At 39.6% G+C, this 25,626-nt stretch overlaps 1 protein-coding gene across 1 annotated transcript in view; it reads right to left on the bottom strand.

The window, feature by feature from the left end:
• Positions 1-261: 261 nt before the first annotated feature.
• STK39 (serine/threonine kinase 39) overlaps positions 262-25,626 on the bottom strand; it is a 295,351-nt gene continuing 269,986 nt past the window's right edge. Inside the window, exons 17-18 of the mRNA XM_023188118.2 lie at positions 11,126-11,190; positions 262-1,815 (exon numbers count right to left, since the gene is read on the bottom strand). Of these exons, the coding sequence (XP_023043886.1) occupies positions 1,741-1,815; positions 11,126-11,190 (140 nt within the window). The 3' untranslated portion in view covers positions 262-1,740. The remainder of the gene's footprint in view (positions 1,816-11,125; positions 11,191-25,626) is intronic.

Raw genomic sequence — 25,626 nt, forward strand, 5'->3', positions numbered from 1 at the left:
CTTGTCCCCTATAGCCCTATAGGGGTTTTAATTCCAAGACCATCTGTCTACATGGAGTAGAAATGTTTGCCTTTCATTCTCTCCTCATGCTAATTCAAGTTACTTGTCAACCCAATTCTGTACTGGAAGCATGACGCCTCCTTACTCTGCCTCTAGTGCGCTTTCACCAGTTAACTCTTACAAGGCATTTTATGGAAGTGCCAGATGCCAATGCAGTAATGCAGATTATATCTAAAGGAGGAAAGAAACAATGCAAAACAATCTCATTGTGCAATACACTTTTATTTTCCTTTTACCTTTGCAGTCATCTTTTGAGTAATCGTTGTGTAAACAATAGAATGGAATGAAATTACATTAAATTGTATGCAAATGGCTCTAGAACACCTTAACAATTATGACAAGGCAATTATAAATAACTTTTTTTCCTTAGTAATATATATTTGCTTTTTAAAGTACATTAAAGAGCTGCCATATCTAGGGTTAGCTAGGAAAGAGCAATGGTACCATCCTGGGAGCCCACCTCCCTGAAAGATTAGACTCCAATTTTCAAAATCCTAACGTTTACTAGTTCCATAATATATAGTCAAGCAGAGGGCTACTTGGGTTGAAAGTATTTATTCTTGAACCTTAACAGCGTTTTACCTTTTAGTCATTGCACAAAACCCTTTCAGAAAATTTTCGCTCCAGCTGGGTATTCTGCAAAATTTCAAGTAAAACTCAGATTCTGATATTTTCAAGTTTATCACCTTTAGAATAACAAATCCTATCACTTAAGGAGAGCCAAATCAGAGATGGGTATATAGTTAGCAATCTAACAGAATGGCAACATTTTACATAGGATTCTAAACGGTCCAATGAAGCAAAACGTAACATATGCCACCTTATATAGAGGAAATTTTAGATCTGAGACTATTCCAGAGTAAAGCAGCCTCAGGCACATTCTTAATGTGAAAGTTTGCAAGGCACCTCCCTCTCCCAAGAGACAGTCAGATTGTAAATTGGCTTTTAGGCAAACAAACTAAAAGAATAAGCATCCAAATTCCTAATTCAGTCATTTCAAAATTTAGAAGTTACAAATACTCCAAAGATAGACCCAAAACTTTTTGTTTAAATAACGAGATTAACTGCAAGAAGCATATATTCAAAACCCTTTTTTTCTTATAGCTAAGGTGTGTAATGCATAAATATATGAAAAATAAAATTCACAGTCAGTTTTAAAACTAGAATTCAAGTTTGGCTAATAAATCTTAATTTTATAAGTATATTAATTTCTAAATACAACATAAAAGAGGCAGTATTGTCAGATGTACAATTAAAGTATTATAACAGAAATAACGACAATGAAAGGAGAAATAGGCTTCTGGATAGAAAATTCCTTTTGTTGCCAATAAATAAGACCACCTGAGTGTATTTCAGATTCTTTTCACTTAAGGGATATCCAAATTGATTGTTAAGAATATTAAATAGCCTTTGGAAAAATTAGCAACAGTCGTGCAGCTGTGGCATTTGCTTGTTCTTGTACTGTGGATTGCTAGAGAATAAAGCAGAACTCGGAGTGTTGTAAGTTTTAAAAAATTATTTTTTATCCAATTTCGTTGAAGCTGGCCTCTTCACAATCTTCTGATTCTGCTGGGAAATGGGAGTGAGGGGGTGGGAAGAAATGGGCAGAAAGAGGGAGGGTTGAAGGGAGTGTGTGGGGGGTGGGACATGACAGATCAGGGTGACATCAAGGGACATACATCAGCTGACACTCAACTGAGCAAACCCAATCAGCTTCACTTCATCAGGAATCTCCGACCCATCACAGCCAGATGCCTGGAAAGGGAAAAAGAAAGCCTCAGTGCTGGTTTGCTGCTGCTGCTGCTGGTTGTTAACGTCTTGTTCCTATGATGGCAGATCTAAGCAAAGGCACAGTTGGTATGGGACCATGTGTCCCATTTCTTCCAGAAGAGAGACGCCAGCCACTCTCTTGAATGACTCCTGGAAGCGAAGTGCTGTCAGCATTGTGGCCATATCATGCTATGATGTACAGAACAGAGGTGGGAAGGGATTTGTCATCCATTAAAATACCATGCCCAGGCTGGAAGTTTTGGAACAGTCAATGAAACACCACTGCTAAGAAACCACAAACAAATTTTTCAACAACTAAATAAAATTATTTTAAATATACTTTCTAACTAAATCACCTTAGTAATCATTCTGAAAACAACATGAAAATAAGCAGAAGAGCTCTAACAGGTCACTCAGGAGTAATTTAGTTTATACCAAACTCATCTCTTCTATAAAACTTGCCAGAAAAAAGTCATCACCAAGTACTGGGATGGGCTCATTAGAGAGAACTGCTATATAAATACCAGTGAATAAATTTTACAAGGAAAGGTATTATAACAATTCTTTTCTATAAAAGAATTTTGTTTGTAATATTTTCAGACATATTAATTGCCTAAAATTGGCCAAAATTATGGTGTGTCAAATACTTTATTTTTCTTACTTCAAAATCAGAAAGAACTGGAAAGAAGCCATTGCCCTGGCTGGGCACGGTGGCTCACGCCTGTAATCCTAGTACTCTGGGAGGCCGAGGCAGGCGGATCATGAGGTCAGGAGATTGAGACCATCCTGGCCAACACGGTGAAACCCTGTCTCTACTAAAATATAAAAAATTAGCCAGGTTTGGTGGCACACGCCTGTAGTGCCAGCTACTAGAGAGGCTGAGGGCTGAGGCAGGGGAATCACTTGAATCCGGGAGGCAGAGCTCGCAGTGAGCCGAGATCGCACCACTGCACTCCAGTCTGGCGACAGAGCGAGACTCTGTCTCAAAAAGAAAGAAGCCACTGCCCTTCAAACCTCTCACTGGTCCTAATTAATAAGTTATTTTCATTTTCCTTCTGACCTCTCCCCCTTGCTTTTAGAGAGACTCTCTCTCTCTCTCTGTCTCTCCCCTCACATCACCATTCTAAGCTGCCTCTCATCCTACAGTACACAAATCAGAATTGGACATTACATAAGAACAACAAGGAGGGGAGAAAAAAGTATGATGAATGACTGGGAATGGGCAATTAATTACCAAAGGATCATACAATCCTTTTCAGAGCCTAATTCCAGCTAAATTATTGTCACAACAATTAGTTTCCAATGGAAAAGTGCCTTTCCAATCACCACAATTAACCTGCTTAGCACTGCTTGTATACATTTAGATTATGTACTGTACTGTTTTTTGAACTGTACTGTTCACAGTGTACCAGCATCAACTCTAGCATTTTCTATTAAATAAGCAGCTAACTTTGAGGTTTGTACCTTGAATATTTTCAAATGATTGTCTTTAAAATAACATTCTATCTATGTAAGTAGTTATGCTTATGTAAAAAAGTCACTAGCCTAAAGGATAAAAATATTAATCAGTATTTAAAGAAAGGAATTTACTTTGTACCTATCCAGTGGTATCTCTGATTTCATTTGACAGATAAGATATTCAGTGAAGTAAAATTGTCATTGTTTGTGTTGACAGTGGCAATGAGGTCCGAAATGCTCTTCTTATCACCTTCAACAAAGTAGTACAGGCATAGAGGGCATTTTGGCTGAGGTATTTCTGGTGGTGTCACACTGACACTATAATATTCACCTTCCCTATCCATTTTCTCCTTGTGTTATCACTGTTTCTTTATCTACCTTCCTAAATCTTCCCTTCTCTCATGTGTAGCTCTTGTTAACATCATTTACTCAACCCACTGAATAATGGCAGACAACTGTGTAATTAACAGGCAACTGACAAACATCCAAAGACAAATTACAGCTGCTGGCGGTGACAAGAAGGTCAGATTGCCAAATGTGAAATACACCAATGTACTTCAAAGCTTCATCAGAAATTTGGCAATGTGAATATCAGGAGGTTAAAATGACTAGAATAAAACTACAGTATCCAATAGTGGTTGAACCGACTAGAAATGAGAATATTAAATCCTTTCTTGTGAAGAGTAATGGAAATGAGAACTTACTAGGGTAGGTGATAAACCAGTGGTTATGGTGAGAACATCACAGAAGGAGTCTTCACAAAGTCCCTACCCACCCTGGGTTCTCAGTGCCTCCCACAGCTACACTGAAATACTGAAATGTCTGTCTCCTGGCCAAGACCTTTGGCTGTTTGCTTCAAGGCGCTGAGCCCTCCTTCCTCTGCTACCTGGGCTCTCACTGCTGAGTTCCAGGGCTCTCTCAGCCTGCAAAGCACAAATGAGGGTGATATGCAAATGACTCTGAAATTCAGAGAAAGGAACCAATGACCCTTCAAAACAGCAATGTTCAAACTTTGGGTTCTCAGGCTCTCTTGATACTCTTAAGAATTATTGAGGAGTCCAAAAAGTGTCTGCTTATGTGGGTTATACTCATTAGACTGACTGTCTTAGAAATTAAAACTGAGAGATTTAAAAAGTATTTATTTATTTATTTATTTATTTATTTATTTATTTATTTATTTATTTTTTTGAGACAGAGTCTCGCTCTGTCGCCCAGGCTGGAGTGCAGTGGCGCGATCTCAGCTCACTACAAGCTCCGCCTCCCGGGTTCACGCCATTCTCCTGCCTCAGCCTCCCGAGTAGCTGGGACTACAGGCGCCCGCCATCTCGCCCGGCTAGTTTTTTTTTTTTTTTGTATTTTTAGTAGAGACGGGGTTTCACTGTGTACATCAGGATGGTCTCGATCTCCTGACCTCGTGATCCACCCGTCTCGGCCTCCCAAAGTGCTGGGATTACAGGCTTGAGCCACCGCGCCTGGCCTTAAAAAGTATTTTAAACATATTATTTGAAACTATGTCGATATTAAAGTAATAATATAAACAGTATATTTAAAAACATAAAATAGGTTTATATAGGTTAATTATACTATCTTAAAACTAAAACATTTAAAAAATACTCCTTTACTAATTCATTAAACTTAACAATAAAAAACTGATTACATACAAACATAAATAAAATCTTTATGAAAAATAATCATAGTCCCACTACCCACTGCAAGAAAACTCAAAGAGTGGCATGACTTTTACATTTCCTCTTTAATGTCTTGCTTAATAAAAGACAGCTGGATTCTCATACCTACTTCTGTATTCAATCTACTGTTTTATGCTGTTTACCTTGAAGTACAAGAAAAAAAAAAATCCAGCCTCATACAAATATGTATGAAAGAGGGAAGATTATTTTGATAGCTTTTCCAAATAGTTGTGGATATCATTTGTTACTGCACTTGAACTTGCCAAGTGACAGTTTCTTTAATGGAAGTTGCAATGTACACTCCGAAACCACAGTATTTTCATACCCTGTTACCTTAAAATCTATTGGTCTACCTTGCACTTTGAGTGGATCCTTTACCCATGCATGACTTTAAGCATCACTGACTTATGCAGATCTTCTAAATGGTTGACATGTTTTATTATACAATATGAACAATTCATTATACAATGTCAACAAATCATATTCATTAATAACACCCATCACCAATCTCATCAGAAAAGTCTTTAAATACTGGATTACTGTCAAGCTTACAGTAGCAATACAAGTTTTCCAAAATCCTATTTTTGCTTGAAAGCTTGAATTTATTATCAACAACAAATATTGTCAGATTTGTTTATTTATTTATTTATATTTTTTGAGACAAAGAGTCTTGCTCTGTCACCCAGGCTGGAGTGCAGTGGAGCAATCTCAACTTACTGCAACCTCCGCCTCCTGGGTTCAAGTGATTCTCCTGCCACAGCCTCCCAAGCAGCTGGGACTACAGGTGCCTGCCACCACGCCCAGCTAATTTTTTTTTTTTTTAATTTTTAGTAAAGATGAGGTTTCACCATGTTAGCCAGGATGGTCTCTATCTCCTGACCTCGTGATCTGCCCGCTTCGGCCTCCCAAACTCCTGGGATAATGTAAAGGCGTGAGCAACCAAGCCCAGCCATCAGTTTTTTTTTTTTTTTTTTTTTTTTTTTTTAAGTGTCAGTCTTACTTTCTTCATTTTGGAAAAAAGTCTGCCAAATATCTGAATAACCACAGTTTGTCAGCTATTCTTTCAGGTAAAAATGATGTTTCATGAAGAAAGAAAAAGTATGTAGGTAAGCTCAAACCAAACAATCTCACAAGTGCTTTTCCTGGAGACTGTCAATGTACACCCGGATAATGAAGGAGTGATTCCCACTTCATCACGCTGAACACTGAAAAGATGTGTCCTGTAGCTGAAATTCAATGAAGTTAGTGATGTTTCCTGCCTTGTTAGGAAAATTCTCAAGTGAAACTGGCTTTGCTTTTTCACAGTGAGTAACAGTGCCTGGCTTTGAGGAACACAATGACTATTAGTGCAGTCTGATGTCGCTGCATGTGTGCTGACATTACCAGTTTTACCCACCATGGCTTTACACCAACATCAACACAGTGGAAAAGGCAAGTCACAAAGAGTTTTGACATCCAGGGTCACCTAGAAAGGGCTCAGGGAAACTCAGAAGTTTGAGGCCCATGCTTCAGAACGTGCTATCCCAAAATATGCCACTCTTCTATTTCATTGTTTTGAGTTAAAGACACTTTAAAAAACAACAGCAACAGATGCAGGAAGGCCCTCTGACTTTCCTAAAGGCAGGAGTTAAAACTCCCATGTGGAAGGTTTCCTCCCTGCACCTGGAAGAAGAAAGATATTCTGATCACCAGAGGTGGGGAGCTGAAGTCCCTGACAGACATCTACACAAACAAACCTTGTTAAACTCATCCTCGTGTTCCTAGTCACTTCTCCACAATGAACCCTCATCCCAGCCCCCCACTGCCTTGCCCTTTCATTATTTACTGCTTTGTCCAACTCAGTATATGTGCTCAATTCTAACAGGGTCTTCATTTCTTTATGAGGCTTCTCAGGTCATGTAAAACTTAGATTAAACAAATATGTATGCTTTTCTCTGGTTAATCTGTTTTATGTCAGTTTACTTCCAGGCCCAGCCAAAAATCCCTAGGAAGGCAGAGGTAACAGTTTGCCCCCCCACCAAAGGAAAATGTCTACGTTATCAGGGACCTAGTGTATGACCTAGTGTATGACCTAGTGTAGGACAGTGTATGACACCATGCACGCTCTCACTCAGGGTGTATTCTGATTCCTGAACACCCACCTCCTCACCCCTCCTGCCATGACAGCAGGTGTGGCCTGCCCCCCACGGAGGAGCTGAAGTTTTGGTTGCCTGGCGTCACTGACAAGGAATGCCTCCACCCCAAATGCGGGTGCACTTTGGAATCACCAGGAGAGTCTGAGGTGGCCCCCACCATAAGAGTCTGAGAACCGCCGGTCTATCCCAGTGCTTCCCAGTGTGAAACTACAAGTTTCCTTTAAAGCACTGGTTCTCACACTTTAGCCTGCATCAGAATCACCTGGAGGGCTTGTTAAAATGGATTCCAGTGTCCCACCCCTCAAGAGATTCTCATTCCTTAGTCCTGAGATGGGGATCCTAGAATTTACATTGTAATCCAGTTCCCAAGGGAAGCTGACACTGTCAGTCTGGGGGCCACATGTGGACAGCCACTCTTTTAGGCTGGGAGTAGGAGGCACAGAGCTGCCACATGGACCTTCTGGAACTGGAAGTTTCCTTGAAGATCTTTGTCTCACTTTTCTACCCCTTCAGTAGGAGGAGAAAGTTAAAACTCTTAGGGAGTTTTTACTCCTTTTCAGGCTTGACTTTACCTGCACTTTGCAAAATGTTGCCTTCGTCATGCAGCCTCCAATTATGCAGAAGCTGAGAACCTCTAAAAAGAAGTCCCTTTAGTCACTGTGAAAATGCTTATGAAATTTCTATCTGCAATACATATAATACTATTAAACTTCAGTAACTAAAATCTATAATGCTCATGTTAATGTGTACCAATTAGATGTTAATTACATGTTCTCAAAATTGGTATTCTGTCTTCAAGGGCAAATTAAATGTATCTTATTTCATGTTTTTTCTAAGGCAATTTCAAAAATTCCACATTGAAAGCAGGAGGATTCACCTACTTACAAAACTGCTCAGTAGTCCATTCAAAAATGGCTTAAAAATAAAGACCTGTCTCAAGGCTTACAACAATAAAACAGTACAAATACATCAAACTCAAAGCTCATAACAGTTGAGCTGAAATGCCCTCTATGCCCAAACCACTTTGTTAAAAGTGAAGAGAAGAATCTGGTCTCCCAGCCCCTGGCCATACCAACAATGGAAATCCTACTTACTATCCTCCCTGTGGAATGCTTCTCAGGGTTTGCTGAACACTGGAACCACCATGAAGTCCTTTTAATATTCCCACAGCCCAGGCTGCACCAAGAGCAATTAAATCAGAGTATCTGTTGCAGGACCCAGACACTACGTCCTACAACAGGACCCATTTCACATGTTGGGAACCCCAGGCTCTCTGGGGTTAATTTGCCCAGGATCACACAGTGGAAGCTGCAGACTCACCCCTGGTCTAGACTCAAAGCCCATGCTCTCAACAACCATTCATTCCTGGAGGCAGACCCCTGCGGCCTTAGGCATTTAATGTTTAAAGTGTCCCAGTGCTCCTGAGTGAAACCACTGTGCAGGGCGGTAAAGAACCACAGTATCATGACACTGCTGTTCTTTACACAATTTTCAGGCCCCTGACATTTTCCTTTAAAAAGTAATGAAAGGCACTGAGATTAAAATAATGATAAACAGCTGAGAGATAAAGGGACCATGCGCAGCAGCAGCTTATGAGGAAAAACGCTGCTAAAATACTTTGATCTTTTATTCCTGAATAAAATAACCAAGTTGATGAACGAGGGTAAATGCATTTGAATCTCTGCCGTTTATCGAGATGTTAGCGTCCTACGCAAGATCAGGCCAAAAACCAGTTCAAATTAGCTCTGTCAAGTCGATCTTAAACCGGCTGGCAGTTGATAGCTACAAAGAAACCCTCCTGGGGTTTAACAAGGGCTGGACAGAAAGTTAAGTGACAGAAATAAGGTCCCTCCTGAGTTTGGTTTCTTTAACATCTTTATCTTTGGCAAGAATAAACTATCAATTTCCATTTACTGTGAATACCACACTACTACATTTTCAAGCTGTAATGGGAAGGAAAACATATTATGGAATTGTTTCTAAAACTCTCCTGTGCCTGACAGGCCACTATTACTCAATCTGCTGAAGGTACAAAGGAGATTCAGTCTCAGCCAATGTAGATTCAGTCCCAGCCAATGTAAATGTACCCAGTCATCCAAAAGGAGGAATCTACAAAATGACAGAAAACTGTACAACCCTAAGGCCGCAGGGGTCTGCCTCCAAGAATGAATGGCTGTTGACAGCATGGGCTTTGAGGCTAGACCAGGGGTGAGTCTGCAGCTTCCAGACTCAGGATCTGTGTGATCACTGTGTGATTCTGGGCAAATCAACCCCAGAGAGCCTGGGGTTCCTGAGATGTGAAATGGGCCTGCTACCAGAGATAATGGTAAAGCAGGAGAGCTGGAGGGGTGGGGGCAGACCAGGTTTCATTAGCCGTGACCCAGGTATGTGGTTTACAATAGGGCAGAGGAGACACTGTGTCTACTACATTTTGGGATTGTAGGAGGATTACTCTGGCTACAGCCACAGGGTGGTAAACAGAGCCAAAAGCTGGCAAATTGGTGGCAGGAAGATTAGTTTCTGAAGATGACAGAATCCTGCTTGGGTGCAGAAAATGGAGATGCAGGGAAGAGGACAGAATCCAGAGAGAATTTAAGAAACATATAAGCCGATTAGGAGATGAGGGAGAGTTTTACATTATTCTTATGGTTTACCTAGAGACTGTACAGCGGCTGTTTTCACAAAATCTTCGGGAGTAGGAAAGGGCCAGGGTTACTGTTCCTCTTTCATAATAAAACGAGAAAAGTCCTGCATGAGAGTTTCAGACTCTTATCTCTGTTTGCATAAAAGAAATTAGGAAATGTTCTGGAGGTGGTATTAAAAAAATGAATAAAGGGACATACATTGGCTTGAAATACTGACACAGGATGCTATTTTCTTATCAATATACTCTCATATTAAAAAACACACATACACACATACACACACATTAAGAGGCGACAGTGTCATCCCAAACCAGAAGAGGGATTTTCCCATTTGTTAACCTAGCACTCTACATCTGAATAAAATGTTACTTTCTTATCAAAGCAAAAAGAATTCCTTCAGATATATCTTTTCTGTGAAAATCTTTGTGTTTTTCTTTTATCACACAGCCTAGCTATCTAAAATTAGATGGGAAGCAAGACCCAGAAAGTTAATTAGCACCAGGCTCACATTTACTGTAACTAATCCTTTAGCATTTTTGGTCACCCACATTTTCCATTTAATTTCACAAGTAGAAAAAAGATCATCAATATGTGTTGTGCACAGCAAAGTGCTGGTCATCTAGATCTAAAATTGCTTCTGAGATTCTGACCAGCCTTTGATAAAATTAACTTGTGATTTTTAAAATGTGCCTTAATGTACTGTTTGCTAAAACTTTTTGGAAAATGATGACTTTGGACTATCCGGACTTCTCTCCATTTCTGACCACCCAGGATGTCCAGTACTCTGTATCTCTGTGGCCACCTAGTACTTCTTAAGTTTAAAATCTACTAGTGCAGAGTAACTGTGGAAATATCTCCTTTCTACAAAAATCTGTTACTGTGATTTGAAATGTGGAAGTAAAATGTTGTGTCTTTGCTCGCCAGCCTTAAGTTGTTCTACAATTGCTTCCAATTACGTAAACCATGTCTACAACAATCAGCCTCTATTTTTAAAAGTTAGAACCGCTTGGCTTTTGTCTTAGGAAAGCTTTATTAAGAGTGTTGCTTTGAATTCAGTGTAATTTTGTCTTAATGGTCAAGTTGCGACACAAACTGTAAGCAAAATGATCTAGGCTTCTCACATGGCCACTCTTAGTCAAAGGTGTGATGATAAAAGAAGAAGCTATGCTCATAGAAGAGGAAATTTCCAGTTACAGTCAGAAAACGTTCCCTAATGTTGCAGAGTCAAATGTTTCCAAATGCAAAAATTGATACTAAAAGAAAACAACAGCAGCAAAATTACAGAGTAGGTTATTAAACTAGATTATTATTCCCTGCTGGCACAGCATGGCAAAATATTACCTCCTTCTTTCCATAACTTTCCACTTACCAACTTAAATGTCAATGTTTTTAAAGCTTTGGGATCATCTACAATCTTCTGTAAATTAGCAGCCACTGTAAAATACAAACATAGAGAGAAAGTGTTCAAATTATTTCCAGTAACACTGGATTTTCACATCAGTGACTCAGAAAATTTGACTAATGATGCAATAAACTGCAAAATCATTTCTTTCATAAACATTGCAAAGTTCATATAAATGACCAAATTACTCTCATACAGATATTTTCTACAATTGATATTATTTCAGCAATCTTGTGTCTATGCACATCTGAATTAATCACTATATGTCAACTCCGCATTTCATATAATAAAATCTGAAATTACTTTCTAATGGAAAGTAGAAATGATAGCAACCCCCAGTGTTTCTGCTACTTGGCTTCTCTAAATATTCATTACTAAGAAATGTATTAGCCAGGAGAGGGCAGTACAAAACAAAGAGGAGAGGTAGTGGGGAGAAAAAACACAAAACAAAAAAAAACAAACCTTTCTCTGGAAATAGAAGGTCAGCACATTTGAACCCCTGTCCTATAAATTCACTCAATTCTCTGAACCCATTTTTATCAAGGCAACAAAATACCATGGATAACCTCTACAACTCAAGCGCATGTTTTAAGGCTTTCAGAGCACAATGATCTGTCAAACCAGGGAAGTGCCACCTTGAGTAATACCCAAGTTCGCTGAACAGGGTCAAGCACTAGACTAGAGGCTGTCAGGTTGGAGCTCAGTGCTGTAGATATGTTTTCAGTATTAGCTGGATTCACTGGAGATCTGTCCTTGTTCTCCACGATGTAATGATCTATCTGATACCCCAGTAGAGAAGTCAGCTTTTCCTGCTTACTCCACTGGCTCAGGGTACTGCTAATGAACAGAATTACCAAAAGGTAATGATGATGGAAACTTAAAACTTACCCACACCTGAAGTATAAAGTCCTGAAAGTCAAATAAGGGCTACTGCTTAGGGAAGGAGAAGTTACTGCTGAAGAAATTATGGGAGAATGTCCTGTTTGTCATTTTTAATTTTTTATGAGTAAAATTATCTGCTGCTTCAGTAGTTAGATATTGAAAAGTTATCTGAATTTTTTAAGATAAAAAAAATTTAAGATAAAATAGTAAACATTTAAGTATGTTGAGAAAAGGGTTTCAAGTAGAAAATTTATAAGTAGAAAGTAGTAAGAAATCTGTGCAAATTTTAATTTTCTCTAAAGTCGACTGACAACAACCTAGATACATGGATTTTCTGCAGATTAGTTTATTTCATTTAATCTATCAGCTGCAGAGGAGAAAAAAGAAAAATTATGTACTCAATATGGCCTATTTCTCTGTATAAACCATAATTGCAAGCATCATTTTATCTTCATTTGTTGCCCTTTTAATACTTCTCCACTCAGAATGGAAATTCTGAGTGATCTGCAGTTTCATTTTTACCAACACTCCTCCCATCCGCCTCCTCTTTTCCTCCTCTTTCTTTTGCCCACAAACGCAAGCACACACATATCAGGTATACCCCGGGGCACCAATTCCAGAACAGTTATCCTCGCAAAGCTTCCTGTGGCCTTCCAACAGTTTTCTGAACATATTTTAGACACTAAAATCATCAAGGCATTTATGCAAGAAACATTGGCTCATGGAGTGCAAAGCTCTGCTGTAAAATCCTGTCCACCAAAGCCAGTATTTATCATGTCAGGGCATTCTGACTATATGCAAATCACAGCAAATGAACACAGTACCCATTTTCTTAAAACATAAAAGTGTTCTAATAGTTCCTCTGATTTGGGCTGATTTCATGAGTGGCCATAAATTCTTCGCATAAATTTCAGTCCTTTCATTAGAGTTTCTTGGTTAATGTGGATGATTTACTGCCTTGTTCTGGGTCATCTATTTCCAGTCTGCTCTCTAATGTTCAGTCAAAAGCAGAGCTCTAGCCTACACTAATTCACAACCCTCTCCGGTGTACACGTATATATACGAGGGCCAATTTCCAGGGAATGTGTCAAGCAAGTTGGAGACTGAAGGGCAAGATGGAGCTGCCTGCATCTTAAACAATCATCCCGGAAACCATGCTCCCCAATTGTGAGTCTCACACCTTTGGGATATTAAAAATTCAAATTCTGTCTTCAGCTCAAAGCAAAAATAGCAAAACTGGCCACTTACCTGATTACTTATCCCAGCTGCTAGGCTTATTTTCAATTTGGTTGATTCTAATTTGTTGTAAAGTGCTATAAAACACCTTCATTTAACTGACATCACATAAAATTCAGGGTGATGCTAATTTTTTTTCCAGTAGCAACGCTCATTAAAAAGATGGGTGTCACTGTTTCCTCCCATCTCCTGACTGTGCACCTGGATTTCGAAAATAAAAATACTCCTTACCTGGAACGTGAGCTGAGAAGGAAGGGCTGGGTAGGACTGGCTGTTGCTTTAGAGCTGCCTGAGCCTGTGCTGAGAACACTGACCTCTGTGTTGTAAGACACTCGAGTTTCTGGAAAATATGGGGCTTCTGAACCCTGCTTGCTCAGTAGCCACTGACTCATTTCAAATCCCTCTTGGTTTTCCCAAATAAAACTCATGCCCCTTGGTTTCTGCTGCAGACACTGCGCTATCTTCTTTGAACTAGTCCCTCCCTTCCCAGCCCACACTCTTTCTCTGTTATTTGGGCAAACAGGGACATCAACAATATGCACTGAGGCCCTCAGGGACTGTGGCCCTCAAGCCCTGCCACTATGGCTTTACCAACACTCCTCCCACCCACCTGTCACTACAGGGTATCTTTGTGGGAACAATGAATTTTTTTTCTATTTTTTTGTTTTTCTGTATCACACTTTAGGCTTGAATACCTGTCAGGGCTGGAAGTTTCTATTTCCTTTTTTTTTTTTTTTGGAGAACATTTAGCCTAAGGTATGATAAGTATTGTTGTTTATGAAACTGTAACGGTATCATTAACAGCCACATGGAAAAGATGCTGATGCTCAGTACTTCCCTGATCTAAACAGAGAAGGAAATAAGATCATCCTGTGGGTAATCCACTGGAGGCAAGGCAGCAGAGCCGACACTTTTTTCGGCAAACTAAGTCAGGCATTCTCCAGACACTGTTTTCTGTATACATTCCTTGCACTATTCAAATTCTCCACATTTTTAAAATGTAATTTCAACTTTTGTTTCAGCTTCAGGGGTTCGTGTGCGGGCTTATTACCTAGGTGTATTGTGTGATGCTGAGGTTTGGGGTATGACTGATCCTGTTACCCAAGTACTGAGCATAGTACCCAGTACTTTTTCAACCCTTGCCTCCCTCTCTCCTTCCCCCTCAAGTAGGCCCTGGTGTCTGTTCCCTTCTTTGTATCCATGTGTACTCAATGTTTAGCTCTCACAAGTGAGAACATGAGGGATTTGGTTTTCTGTCCCTGTGTTAATTCACTTAGGATAATGGCCTTCAGCTGCATCCACGTCGCTGCAAATGTCAAGATTTCGTTCTGTTTCATGGCTCTGTGGTATTCCGTGCCGTATATGTACCACATTTTCTTTACCCAATCCACTGCTGATAGGCACCTGGGTTGATTCGATGTCTTTGCTATTGTAAATAGTGCTGTGATGCACATACGCATGTGTGTGTCTTTTTGGTAGAACAATTTATTTTCTTTTGGATACACACCAAGTCATGGGATTGCTGGGTTAAATACTAGTTCCATTTTAAGTTATTTGAGAAATTATGCATATTTTGACAGTTGGAAAAATAAGTTATATATGACATTTATAGTCTACGTCTATATTCTGAGTAATTAGTCAAAAGATACACTTTTTCCTGAGATACCAGCTTATTTCACACCAACCCCATGTTCTGGTGACAGTGAGTTAATTCACTTAATTTTAGCTGTTTCCAAACACAAGCTATGGGGAGAAGAGAACCAATGAACATGGAGTCTAATGTACTACTTCCAACAGTAAAAAATTTCTAACATTAGACAAAAGCATGGTCTTGGGTTACCTGACAAGGTGATGACTTCAAAATATTGTTTTATCCAAAGAGACACCCTGAATAGATTGATGCAGAAAGGCAGCATGAGATTGCAAAGAAAGAGACAATCCAAGCTCTAAGTAAGGAGAAAAGGAGATGGTATGAGGGTAGGTTTCTTACGGATACTGCTAGAACAGTAACATAAAATTAACATTTTATTTTAATTAGATTTCTTTGAAATACAGCCACACATACAGAAAACCTACTAACTCAGTTTGGGACAAAATAAAAGATTCACCCCATTATTTTCCCTAAACTTCCAGGCTCTCATCTTCATGGGATGCACTGCAGCACAGTGTATAAGAACCTGAATTCCTGAGCCAGGGTGCCGGGGTTCAAATCCTCCTCCTGCTCACAGCTGTGTGACCTTCCTGAACGAAGTTCACTTAGCCTCCTCTTTGTGCTCAAGGCCATGCATTGGTCATTGTTGAAATGAAGACATTAATGATGCCTACCTGATAGGGTTTGTTTTGAGGATTAATTAACACACGTAAAGTGCTTAGAATAATGCTCGATGTATAGCAAGCAGTTAATAAATTATTCCTCTCTGCCCTGGACAATGGCAATATCTTATCTGGTTTCCTTGCCTTCTGACTTACCTGCTGAGAGCCCTCTTTCTCATACTCACCAGAGTTACTGGAGAACCTAGATTGAGAACTGGAGTGTGTTACTTCCTTGAGCAATGCTGTTTAACTGTTTTCATCAACTTTGGGATAAAGTCCAAATTTTTAACATGGTCAATGACAGCCTCCATGGTCTGGCCTCGGCCAAACACTCCAGCTTATCTTTTGCCATTTCCTACCCTGAATCTTCTCAGGAAAGGCTCCATAACTCCATTATCCTCCAGCTCTCTGTCCCTGCTCTTATCATCATATACTGAAATAATCTGTCATAGATCTGATTTCCTCACTAGATTCAAACTCTGAAAACCTAGAAAAAATTGTATTCATCTTTTTTTTTTTTTTTTTTTTTTTTGAGACGGAGTCTTGCTGTGTCTCCTGGGCTGGAGTGCAGTGGCCGGATCTCAGCTCACTGCAAGCTCCGCCTCTCGGGTTTTACGCCATTCTCCTGCCTCAGCCTCCGGAGTAGCTGGGACTACAGGCGCCCGCCACCTCGCCCGGCTAGTTTTTTGTATTTTTAGTAGAGACGGGGTTTCACCGTGTTAGCCAGGATGGTCTCAATCTCCTGACCTCATGATCCGCCCGTCTCGGCCTCCCAAAGTGCTGGGATTACAGGCTTGAGCCACCGCGCCCGGCCGTATTCATCTTTGTAAAACATTCATCTTTGAAATATATCCACATACGCGGAAACGGATGACTTCTTACCACCTCCACTGCTGCTCCCCAAGTGAGACGACCACCAACTTGCCACTAGACTCATCCAGTAGCCTGTGGTCTCACTGCTTCCACCCCGGTCCCTCAATGGCCTAGGCTTCACCCAGAGGGCAGGGGAGGCTTCTAACATGTAGACAAACCATGTTACTTTTCTATTCAAAACCCTCTGTTGGCCTTCCAGCTCTGAGTAAAGCCATGGTCTCTACAATGGTCTACCAAACCCACCTGATGAATCCTCCTGCTCCATCTCTCCTCTTATCCCTCACCACTGTCTCCCTCGCTGCTCCTGCTCCAGCCACAGAGCCTCCATGCTGACCCTGGAGCATTTAGGGCAGGGGCTCGCCCAGAACCTCTGTACCTGCCATTCCCTCTCCCAGAAATGTTCCTCCTCCACAACTCCATGACTGCCTCCCTCCCTTCCTTTCAGTTTCTCCTCAAATGTCCGTGGCTACCCTATTAACACACCCCACCACCCCCTCAGTCTCTCCTTACCCAGAATTTTTCTTTCTCAGAGCGCTTACCACCTCCTGATATACTATATATTTATGCATTATTTTTGGATATGGTCCTTCACCTACTCCACATACCCAGAAAATGAGCTCCAATGAATACAGGAACTGTTTTGTTCACTACTGTGTTCCCAGTGCCTGACACAGACGGATATCAATCTGTGTCGAATACATGAATAAATGGAAAAATGAATCTTTGTGACATCAGTGCCCAGTATAATGTCTAGTACACCGTATTTGGTAAATATCCTCAAGGCTTCTCCCCAGACACAAGCTCACAAAAGTATGCATACAATTTAGAGGATTCTAAGACACTAAGAATCCCACATTGAGACTCTCTGAAACAAGAATTATTCCTGTTTTGGAAAGTTTCTACAAACATTTGTCTCCTAAGCAATAATCCCATTCATTTGCCCTGTTACGGAAAAGTAAATATGGCCTGAGAAAGACTCTGTACTTCTATATTTGAGTCCTTGTGGATGAACTGCAACCTAACTTACTAAGTAGACAAGATTGAAAACCTAACTTAAGAGTATGAGCCTGTAACAATCGCTGAGTCCTGGCCAATCTCAGCAGCCATACTTCAACGAATCATACACTGCTGGGTGTTCAAACTGTGTTCAAATAAGGCAAATGCCAAGCTGTAGCCAATCCAGTTGTTTCTGTACCTCACTTCTGATTTCTGTATGTTACTTTATGTTTTTTGTCCATAAATTTGTCTGACCATAAGGAACCCCTGGAGTCTGAATCTGCTATGATTCTAGGGGCTGCCCAATTTGCGAATCATTCATTGCTCAATTAAACTCCTTTAAATTTAATTTGGCTGAAGTTTTTCTTTTAACAGATGGTGTCAGAAGTGGGATCCGAAGAAGAGCTTCTAATGACCCCAGGAGCACTGAGTGAACATGCAAGGCAACTGCAGGACCCACTTGTATCCAATTATCTTTCAGAGCAGCTGGAGATCGTGGGTAAGTTCTCTCTTAGATTCTGGAGCTCCAATGGATTTGTGTTTTGAACTCTCTGAGTTTCTTTGAGCAAATTTCTGATCTAAACTGGGTTTGGAAGTCATGACAGAAACTGGACTGGGTCTAGGAATGGATTTAATCTGGTAACTAACTGGCCTGGATCCAGTTAGAGGCCTCTTACATCAGACTAGGTCAGAAAGAAAACTGGTAGCAAATGATAATAGTGTAGGGGTGTAAAATTTGTTTCTTAAAATTTTGTGGGGATTTTTGTGTTCTACCTCTGTTTCATTTTTCTTGTGCACGTAGGTAGGAAAAAATTATTGGTTACGTTTATCAAGGGAACCCTAGAGGAAAGTCAATATTTTAGGTAAAAATGAGATTCTTAATTTCTGAAAAACTGAGTTCCTTCATGCTTACACATTAGGCACAGAAAGCAATGGAGTCTTACAGAAATGGCTCTTACTAAAGGTAACAAACTGTGGAATGTTCCGAATAAACAATGCATGGAAGTGCATTTAAAAATGAAAAGTTAAATCTGCTAATCTTTCAGCTTAAGTTACTATCCCAATACAAAGGAAAAAGACTGCAGCACCAATTCGCTGCCTTTGGATAAGTAATGGGGTACATTTTACCTGAGTAAAGGATAGGATTGGGTTAGAGGCCCTCCCCTCAGTAAAGTCCCTCTCGGTTAAAAATGGATTAAAGATGACAGGGCCCCATCAGGGGCAAGTTTGAGCCTTGCCAGTTCAATGCTGAGTGGCTGATGTCTGTGTTTTGTCTCACGTACTTCACTCTGGCCAGAACAAAAAATGTTAATTGGGTTACCCCATGCAACCCCTTGGGCAGCAACTTGCAAAACTGAGAGGCTTTTTTGCCTGTGGAAACAAACAAACAAAAAAAGATGATTTTCCTTTATGATGTGGCTTAGCCCCAGGGCTACACTGTGGCAAGCAAGGTCACTAGGGCTGCTCAGGGAAGGGGAACCCAGAACCTGGCATGTTGGCAAAAGGGTAAGAACTTCTTACCAGTCAGACTCTGGCCTCTCTCTGTGCAAACTGGTTAAATGAGTGGTAAAAGTCACCGTTTATCTCTCTGCAAAGTTTTACTTACTGCAAAAAAAAAAAAAAACAAACTTCTGAGGTTGACCTTGAGCTATAGTAAATCTGGTATGTTCTGTGTGTCTTTCTGCCTTGTTCTGCCATAAAGAGGGGTATCTTAGGATAAAATGTGTACCTAGGACCCCACAAGCCTGCTGTTGAAGACGGCCGAGCAAACTGGTCAGTTAGGTCCTTGGGAGCTTGACCTTGTAACCATGTGGCTTTGCTTTCTCTTTTCACAATGGTGGCCTGGGTGCGGGGTTCCATTCCTGGCTTTGGGAATGAGTACTTTCTGGTATGGTAACTGTGTGGCCTTTACCATTTGTTTATTCTCTTCCCCTCCATGAACCATCTTAAATTTTCCTTTTTCTGAACACACAAATATTGGCCATTTGGCTAGCCAGGGTTGGGTAATACAAGATTTAAAAGGACTTTTTGTAAAAAAGCGCTATAGTTCAAAGTTAGCTTAATAAAAAGTAGATATTCAAGGTCTAACAGCCTGGGACTCCTTGGGAAAAACAGGAGGTGTCAGAGACCCTATTTGAAAAAAATCTGTTTTCCTCATGGCACCCCAGCAATTAGATATGGATAAATCTCCCTCAAAATCTAAGGGTCTGGTCTTTTTGGGATCCAGGATCTGGTGTAAAAGTAGGATCCTTAATTTTTGGGCAGCTGTTTTGCCTTCCAGTTGTGCCAGGTTATTAGAGCCTAGAAACTGCACACTTTCCTGGCCCTGTTCTTCCAAGGACTCCACCCTAAAGCCAGTAATCCAATTAAAAAAATTAAAAACTGGCAAATAAAACATTTATCTGTGTAGTTATATATGTGTTGTGTGTGTAATGTTTATATAAAAGAGCTCTAATTAATTGGCTTTAAGAAAAATAAGTGCTCACATATTTTGTCAGGAAAGTAAAAACTGTAATGTGAGTTCATGTAACTTTAGTAATCTTTGGGAAATAAAAACGGCTTTAAAGATTATTGGTAAAATAAAGACATTTGGACTAAATTAGATTGGTCTAATTTAAAATAGATTGGTCAGATACCAGGTTTGCTAAACGCTTTAAGGTCATAAACTGCTTCTTAACGCTTTTGAAAAAGTTTTCCTATTTTGGAGCATTAGATTCTAGATAAGGCCTGGGGACATGTGGAATTATCCACGCCCCCTAGCTATGCAAAGAAGGTTATAAAGAAAATGAATTTTACACAAGAAAGATCTTGTATGGTAAATTCTTGTCTTAAAGTAAATAACTGGTTGTTTAAAAAGAGGGATGTTCAGGACAAGTCAAAAAGTCCAAAACATGGTTTGTGTAAGTCGTGAAAAGATTTGTGAAAGAAAATTTATACATCAAAAGTTGCTGAGTTACCATTATAACATGTGATTGAGACTACTGAAAAAATAGTTTTACACGCAAGGTGTGTGAGGAGAATGAAATTCGTTTTTGGTAAAAGATTGTAAGATGGCATAGGAATGTAAATTTTGCCTAATTTAGAGGGTTAAAGGATTGTTTTAAATTAAGTAAGAATAAGCTGAAGGTTTGAACAGTTGTGGAAGGTCTGTAAAAATTAATCATGTAAAAAAATTCTGTGTGTGAATATACTGACTAAATGTAAAGGTGTATTTTCTGTAAATTGAACATTGAAATAAAAGCACAAACAGGATTTTCTTAAAGCACTAATCTGCTCTTTAACAAAAATTTGTAAAGGGTTATAAAAGGTTTATGAGAAACTCACCTTATGGTTAAACTGATTAAGATTGGGAAGGTTTGTCCATAAGGTTTTATTAAAAATTGGGGTGGACATTAATAGTACACTAAAGCAAGGGTGAAATCTGGCTTTCTCTCTTAAACACATTTTCATGTAATATTAAAAGATAATAAAAGATTTTTGTTTGCCTTTTGAATAAACTACTGGAACAAAAAGAAGGCAAAGACAAGAGACAGACTGCTCGAAAAGCTAAGTCTTCCCTCTATCAACAAGTAAAGGTTTTTTCCTTTAAAATTTTTTTAAGTCATCATTTTGGCTAAATGAATGACTTATGGTAATCTGGAATTCTATTTCATAATACCAAGTGTTTTAAAACTTTAATATATTTGATAACCTTTCCAAAATCAAATTTCAGCTTCAAAATGGTCTTTTCTGACCTCTAACTTTGAGATGCTACAGAGGGCCCCCAAAGCATCTAAAAGAAAGGCGAGCAATTATTTAACATGTTCAGTGACACAGGAAGCATTGTCAAAAATAATAAAAAAGTTTAATCTTCTTCAGCTTATATTTTAGTGAATGATATTAATATATGTTCCAAAATTGTATGGGATTTCTAAAATTCTAATATATCTGAGTATATGCTATCAATCATAATTATGGTTATTATGTTGTTATTGTAGACCACAGAAATAACTACATTTCTTTGTCAATTGTGTTTTTAACCATAACTGTTTAAAGCCATTTCCATGGTTAAGTGTTTAATGCTGATGCAGTTTCTGAAAACTTCACAAGCATGGAAAATGCTAGAGTATAGTGTCTCTTAGGAGGTTCACGAAAGAATGGAAAGGACCCTAAAAGCACTCTTGAATACAGGTTTCTAATAACTTTACAATCACATCATTCAAACTGGGTAAAGATTCCTGGAATTTTTATGAAAAGACTGGGTTATAAAACTGCTAACTCAAGTAGAACAAAAATTTATTTTCATACTAAATCGGCTGATATTGAAATTGTTTAGATATAAAATTTGAATGAACTCCATGGTCTAAGTCAAATTACCTATGATAACCCATTAGTTATCAGTACTATTCACCTAATTTGGAGAAACAACTAGTATTCAAAAGTTAGAATGTCTAATGTTAATTAAGCATGGACTCATGGAGAACCATTATGGCCACCTTGTCCTTTCTGAGTCTTTAAAGCTTCTGTTATTAAAAGTTGTGCATTTCATGACTCATCATGGAAAAGATAAAATGCAAATAAATTACTCTTGGTTCACCTCAATTGAATATTTGATATCATATCCTAGGCAAACATGATTCCAAAGGCTGACCATTTTCATTCAGTTTTTTTCAGAGATGACAGTCTAGGCCACCCCAACCACATAAACCACTGAGACTAGCAGAGGAAATCTACAATAGAATGTAGATGATGGGGATAAGGAGTATCAGAGAGGCCTCAAGATCAGGTGTAAGGACTGTAACTCACACTACTAACCTTCCCTCTTACAATTTCCCCCCAGGAAAAGAGATCAACCAATCCAGAAGAACCATTCCCAGGTGGATTCAAGTAGTGCAAAAGGTGGACTGCAGTGGATACTGTGGTGTGCTGCCCAGATCTTCTCTTCAGGAATGAGGCAACTATTCTGCCATCTGCTGGCATTATTGGTGGCTGGTACCCATCCAGTTTAGTTCTTCTTTGGGAATTCTCCATGGCCACAGAAAGCTGTCTCAGCCAAGGTCATGCCCTCTCTTCAAAGGCAGCCTGCATTCATGAATGACTGGTCATGATAGTAAAAAGACCCCAAGGCAGGACAATAGTAAAAATAGTAAAAAGTCCAACAGTAAAAAGGCCTTAAGGCAGGACAACGCTAAGGGTCATCTCAGCTTCATTCCTCCCTTTGCTGAAGGAGGCATTTGCTGCAGTTCAAACACAATTACTCTTATCTGCCAAATTCTACTTCCTTTATTCCCTCACAGATGCTGATCTTGAAAGCACTCCTCAAGAACCTACCTGCATTCAAATCTACGCCTCTCAATCTTTTTCCTCGGAAACCCTAAAGACTCTGCATATAGGGAAGGACACAGTATAGTCACCTTAGAAGGTATTTCTCATGATCAAATTTATGAAAGTGCAAATAATAATTAAAAGTAGTGAGTATACTACATGCAGTTTTTCCTGGGATTTCACTTACTAGAATTCTGGACAGTGAGAAAAAACAGTGGTTAGAAAAAATTCTAAAACTGCCTTCCCAAAAATTATTAAGAGGCAGATCTAATCTAGTCAATCTCTCCTCTTGCCTTTAGCTTTCAAGCTGCCTTAATTTTTTCTGGGCTTAGGTCAGCTAACTTTGGAAGATAGTTAGGTTATGTTAATAGTTTAAATGATAACAGGCCTTCCCAAAAGCTCAACCACCTTTGTAAAGCTAATGAGAGACCACCAGGCTAGGGGGAGGAGAAGAGCCTGAATTCTGGTAAGGTGCAGAAATAAATGATTGCCAGCCATGCCTGTAGATAACATCACTACTGTAGATTGGCCTTTTGAGATTTTCAGGTTTTTTGCATGTCTGACACCCATGATGCCACCTGGACCCCCCAACCTCTGCTCCTATGGCCCAACTCAGAAGCAAGTGAGCTCAAGAGGACAGCTTTGATCCCCCTATGATTTTATCTCTGCCCCAACCAATCAGTAGCAAGCACCCATTTCAACCCACCCACATCCCTTCCTCCAAACTGCCTTCGAAAACCCCCTAGCCTACAAGCCTTCAGAGAGACTGGTTTGAGGAATAATTCCTCCCACGTGGCATGGCCAGCCTCATGTCAATTAAACTATTTTTTTTTTTTTTTTACTGCAATGCTGTGGTCTTTATTTGTGCAGTGGGCAGGAAGAACCCATTGGGGTGGTTACAATTCTAGGAATGTTACAGGTACTATGGATATGCAGACTTTAAGACGAAAATGTCAAACAGACTTGTATTATTTAGTATTATTTACATATAGAAGGGATATATGAGAAATAAAGAAAACATAGAAATACACCTGCCATTCTCCTTACAGTTCAGGTAAGTTCCAGTTTATTAGTATTATTTGGTCATAGTGCAAATGTCTGATTCAGTTTGGCAAAACAAAACTGGCTGATACTGAATCTGTTCTTTAAAACATTACCATAAAATTGGTATTGTGATCCTAAATTTCCTTTAATGTGTTTAAGGTACAGTTTTATGAACTAGCTGACAGTGTGGTAATGGGAAGTGTCCAATAATCATTATGTTATTATTGCTCATTTTGAAAGCAATGAAAAGGTGTAATCAATAAAAATGTATCCTCATGTAGCTTACAGAGGTGACGTACTGGTAAGCTTATAGTTTAATTTCTCTTCAGAATGAGGATGAAGAAAGTAGAAATAAAAATACTGTATGAAAAATGGCTAAACTTGAAATAAAGTAGTCATGTTTACCAGGAATACCCAAAATTCATCTGAGTTGAAGGTAAGAATTAATTTACTTGCTTTGGGGAAAAAAAAAGTTGGTGGGGGGGATTGCTGACTGGCAGCCACAGCTGTTGAAAAGTACTTTGTTTCTTTGAAAATGATTAAGAATTCTATAGGTGTCTTAATCAGGGGTTTTCAGTCTTGGAACCCTCTGAATTGTAGGCAAAACTTTGTGTGCACATTTCTGGGTACAGGGTGTGTGGCTGTAACTTCCCAGCGGGTTCACCTTGGCCACTGCCCAGACACAGCCAATTTATCAAGACCAGGGGAACTGCCATGGAGAAAAAGTAATTCAGAGTTGGCTGTGTTGGAGACTGGAGTTTTACTGTTACTCAAACCAGTCTCCTACAAGCATTTGGGGTTGGGGTTTTCAAGGAGAATTCTGAGGAAGGGGCTTGGGAAGTGGGGAGTGCTGACTGGTTGGTTTGGAGATGGAATCATTGGGGGTTGAAGTGAGGTTGCTGCCTTCTGTCCCTGGGTGGGATCACAGAACTCATTGAGCCAGATTACTAGTCTGGGTGGTGCCAGCTGCTGCACTGAGTGCAGGGGCTGCCAAATCTCTCCAGCGCTGATCTTAGGTTTTACAATAGTGATGTTATTCCCAAGAGGAATTTGGGGTGGTTCAGACTCTTGGCAGCCAGAGGCTGCAGGGCCCCTAAACCGTTAATTTCTAATCTTGTAGCTAATATGTTAATCCTACAAAGGCAGACTGTTTCCTAGGCAAGAGGTGGTTTTTTGGGAGGTGCGGGGGAGAGGGCTTTAACTCTTAAACAAAATTTTCAGAGTTAAACTATAAACTAAACTCCCTCCCAAGGTTAATGGCCTACTCCCAGGAATGAACAAGGACAGCTTAAAGGTTAGAAGCAAGATGGAGTCAGGTCTGATCTCTTCTACTGTCATAATTTCCGCAAAAGTGGTTTCAGGGCATTTACTAGATTATCAGTGGGGCCATGTCCTTTGAAATCTGAACAATTACTTTCCTAAATACTTCCTAACATCTTTTCTTATACTAATGTAAGCAGCTTAGGGGTGAGGCTTTTTGTCTGTTTGCTTAACAGCCTTACCGAAGTATAACTAACCTATCTCGAGCTGCATGTTTTTCAAGTGTGAGTTTGAACATGTGTACACACTCATGAAACCATCACCACAATCAAGATAATGAATATGTCCATCAGTTTTCCTGTGTCCCTTTGTAATTCCTCCCACCTTCCTCTTCCTGATCCTCTGCGGTCTCCAGGAAACCACTGATCTGTTTTCTGTCACTATAGATTAGTTTGCATTTTCTAAATGTTACACAAGCAGAATCATCTAGTACCTACTCATTTTATCTAGCTTCTCTCACATAATTATTTTACTTAGCAATAAAAAGGAATGAATTATTG

The sequence above is a fragment of the Piliocolobus tephrosceles genome, chromosome 11, assembly GCF_002776525.5.
Source record: "Piliocolobus tephrosceles isolate RC106 chromosome 11, ASM277652v3, whole genome shotgun sequence".
Taxonomy (NCBI): Eukaryota; Metazoa; Chordata; class Mammalia; order Primates; family Cercopithecidae; genus Piliocolobus; species Piliocolobus tephrosceles.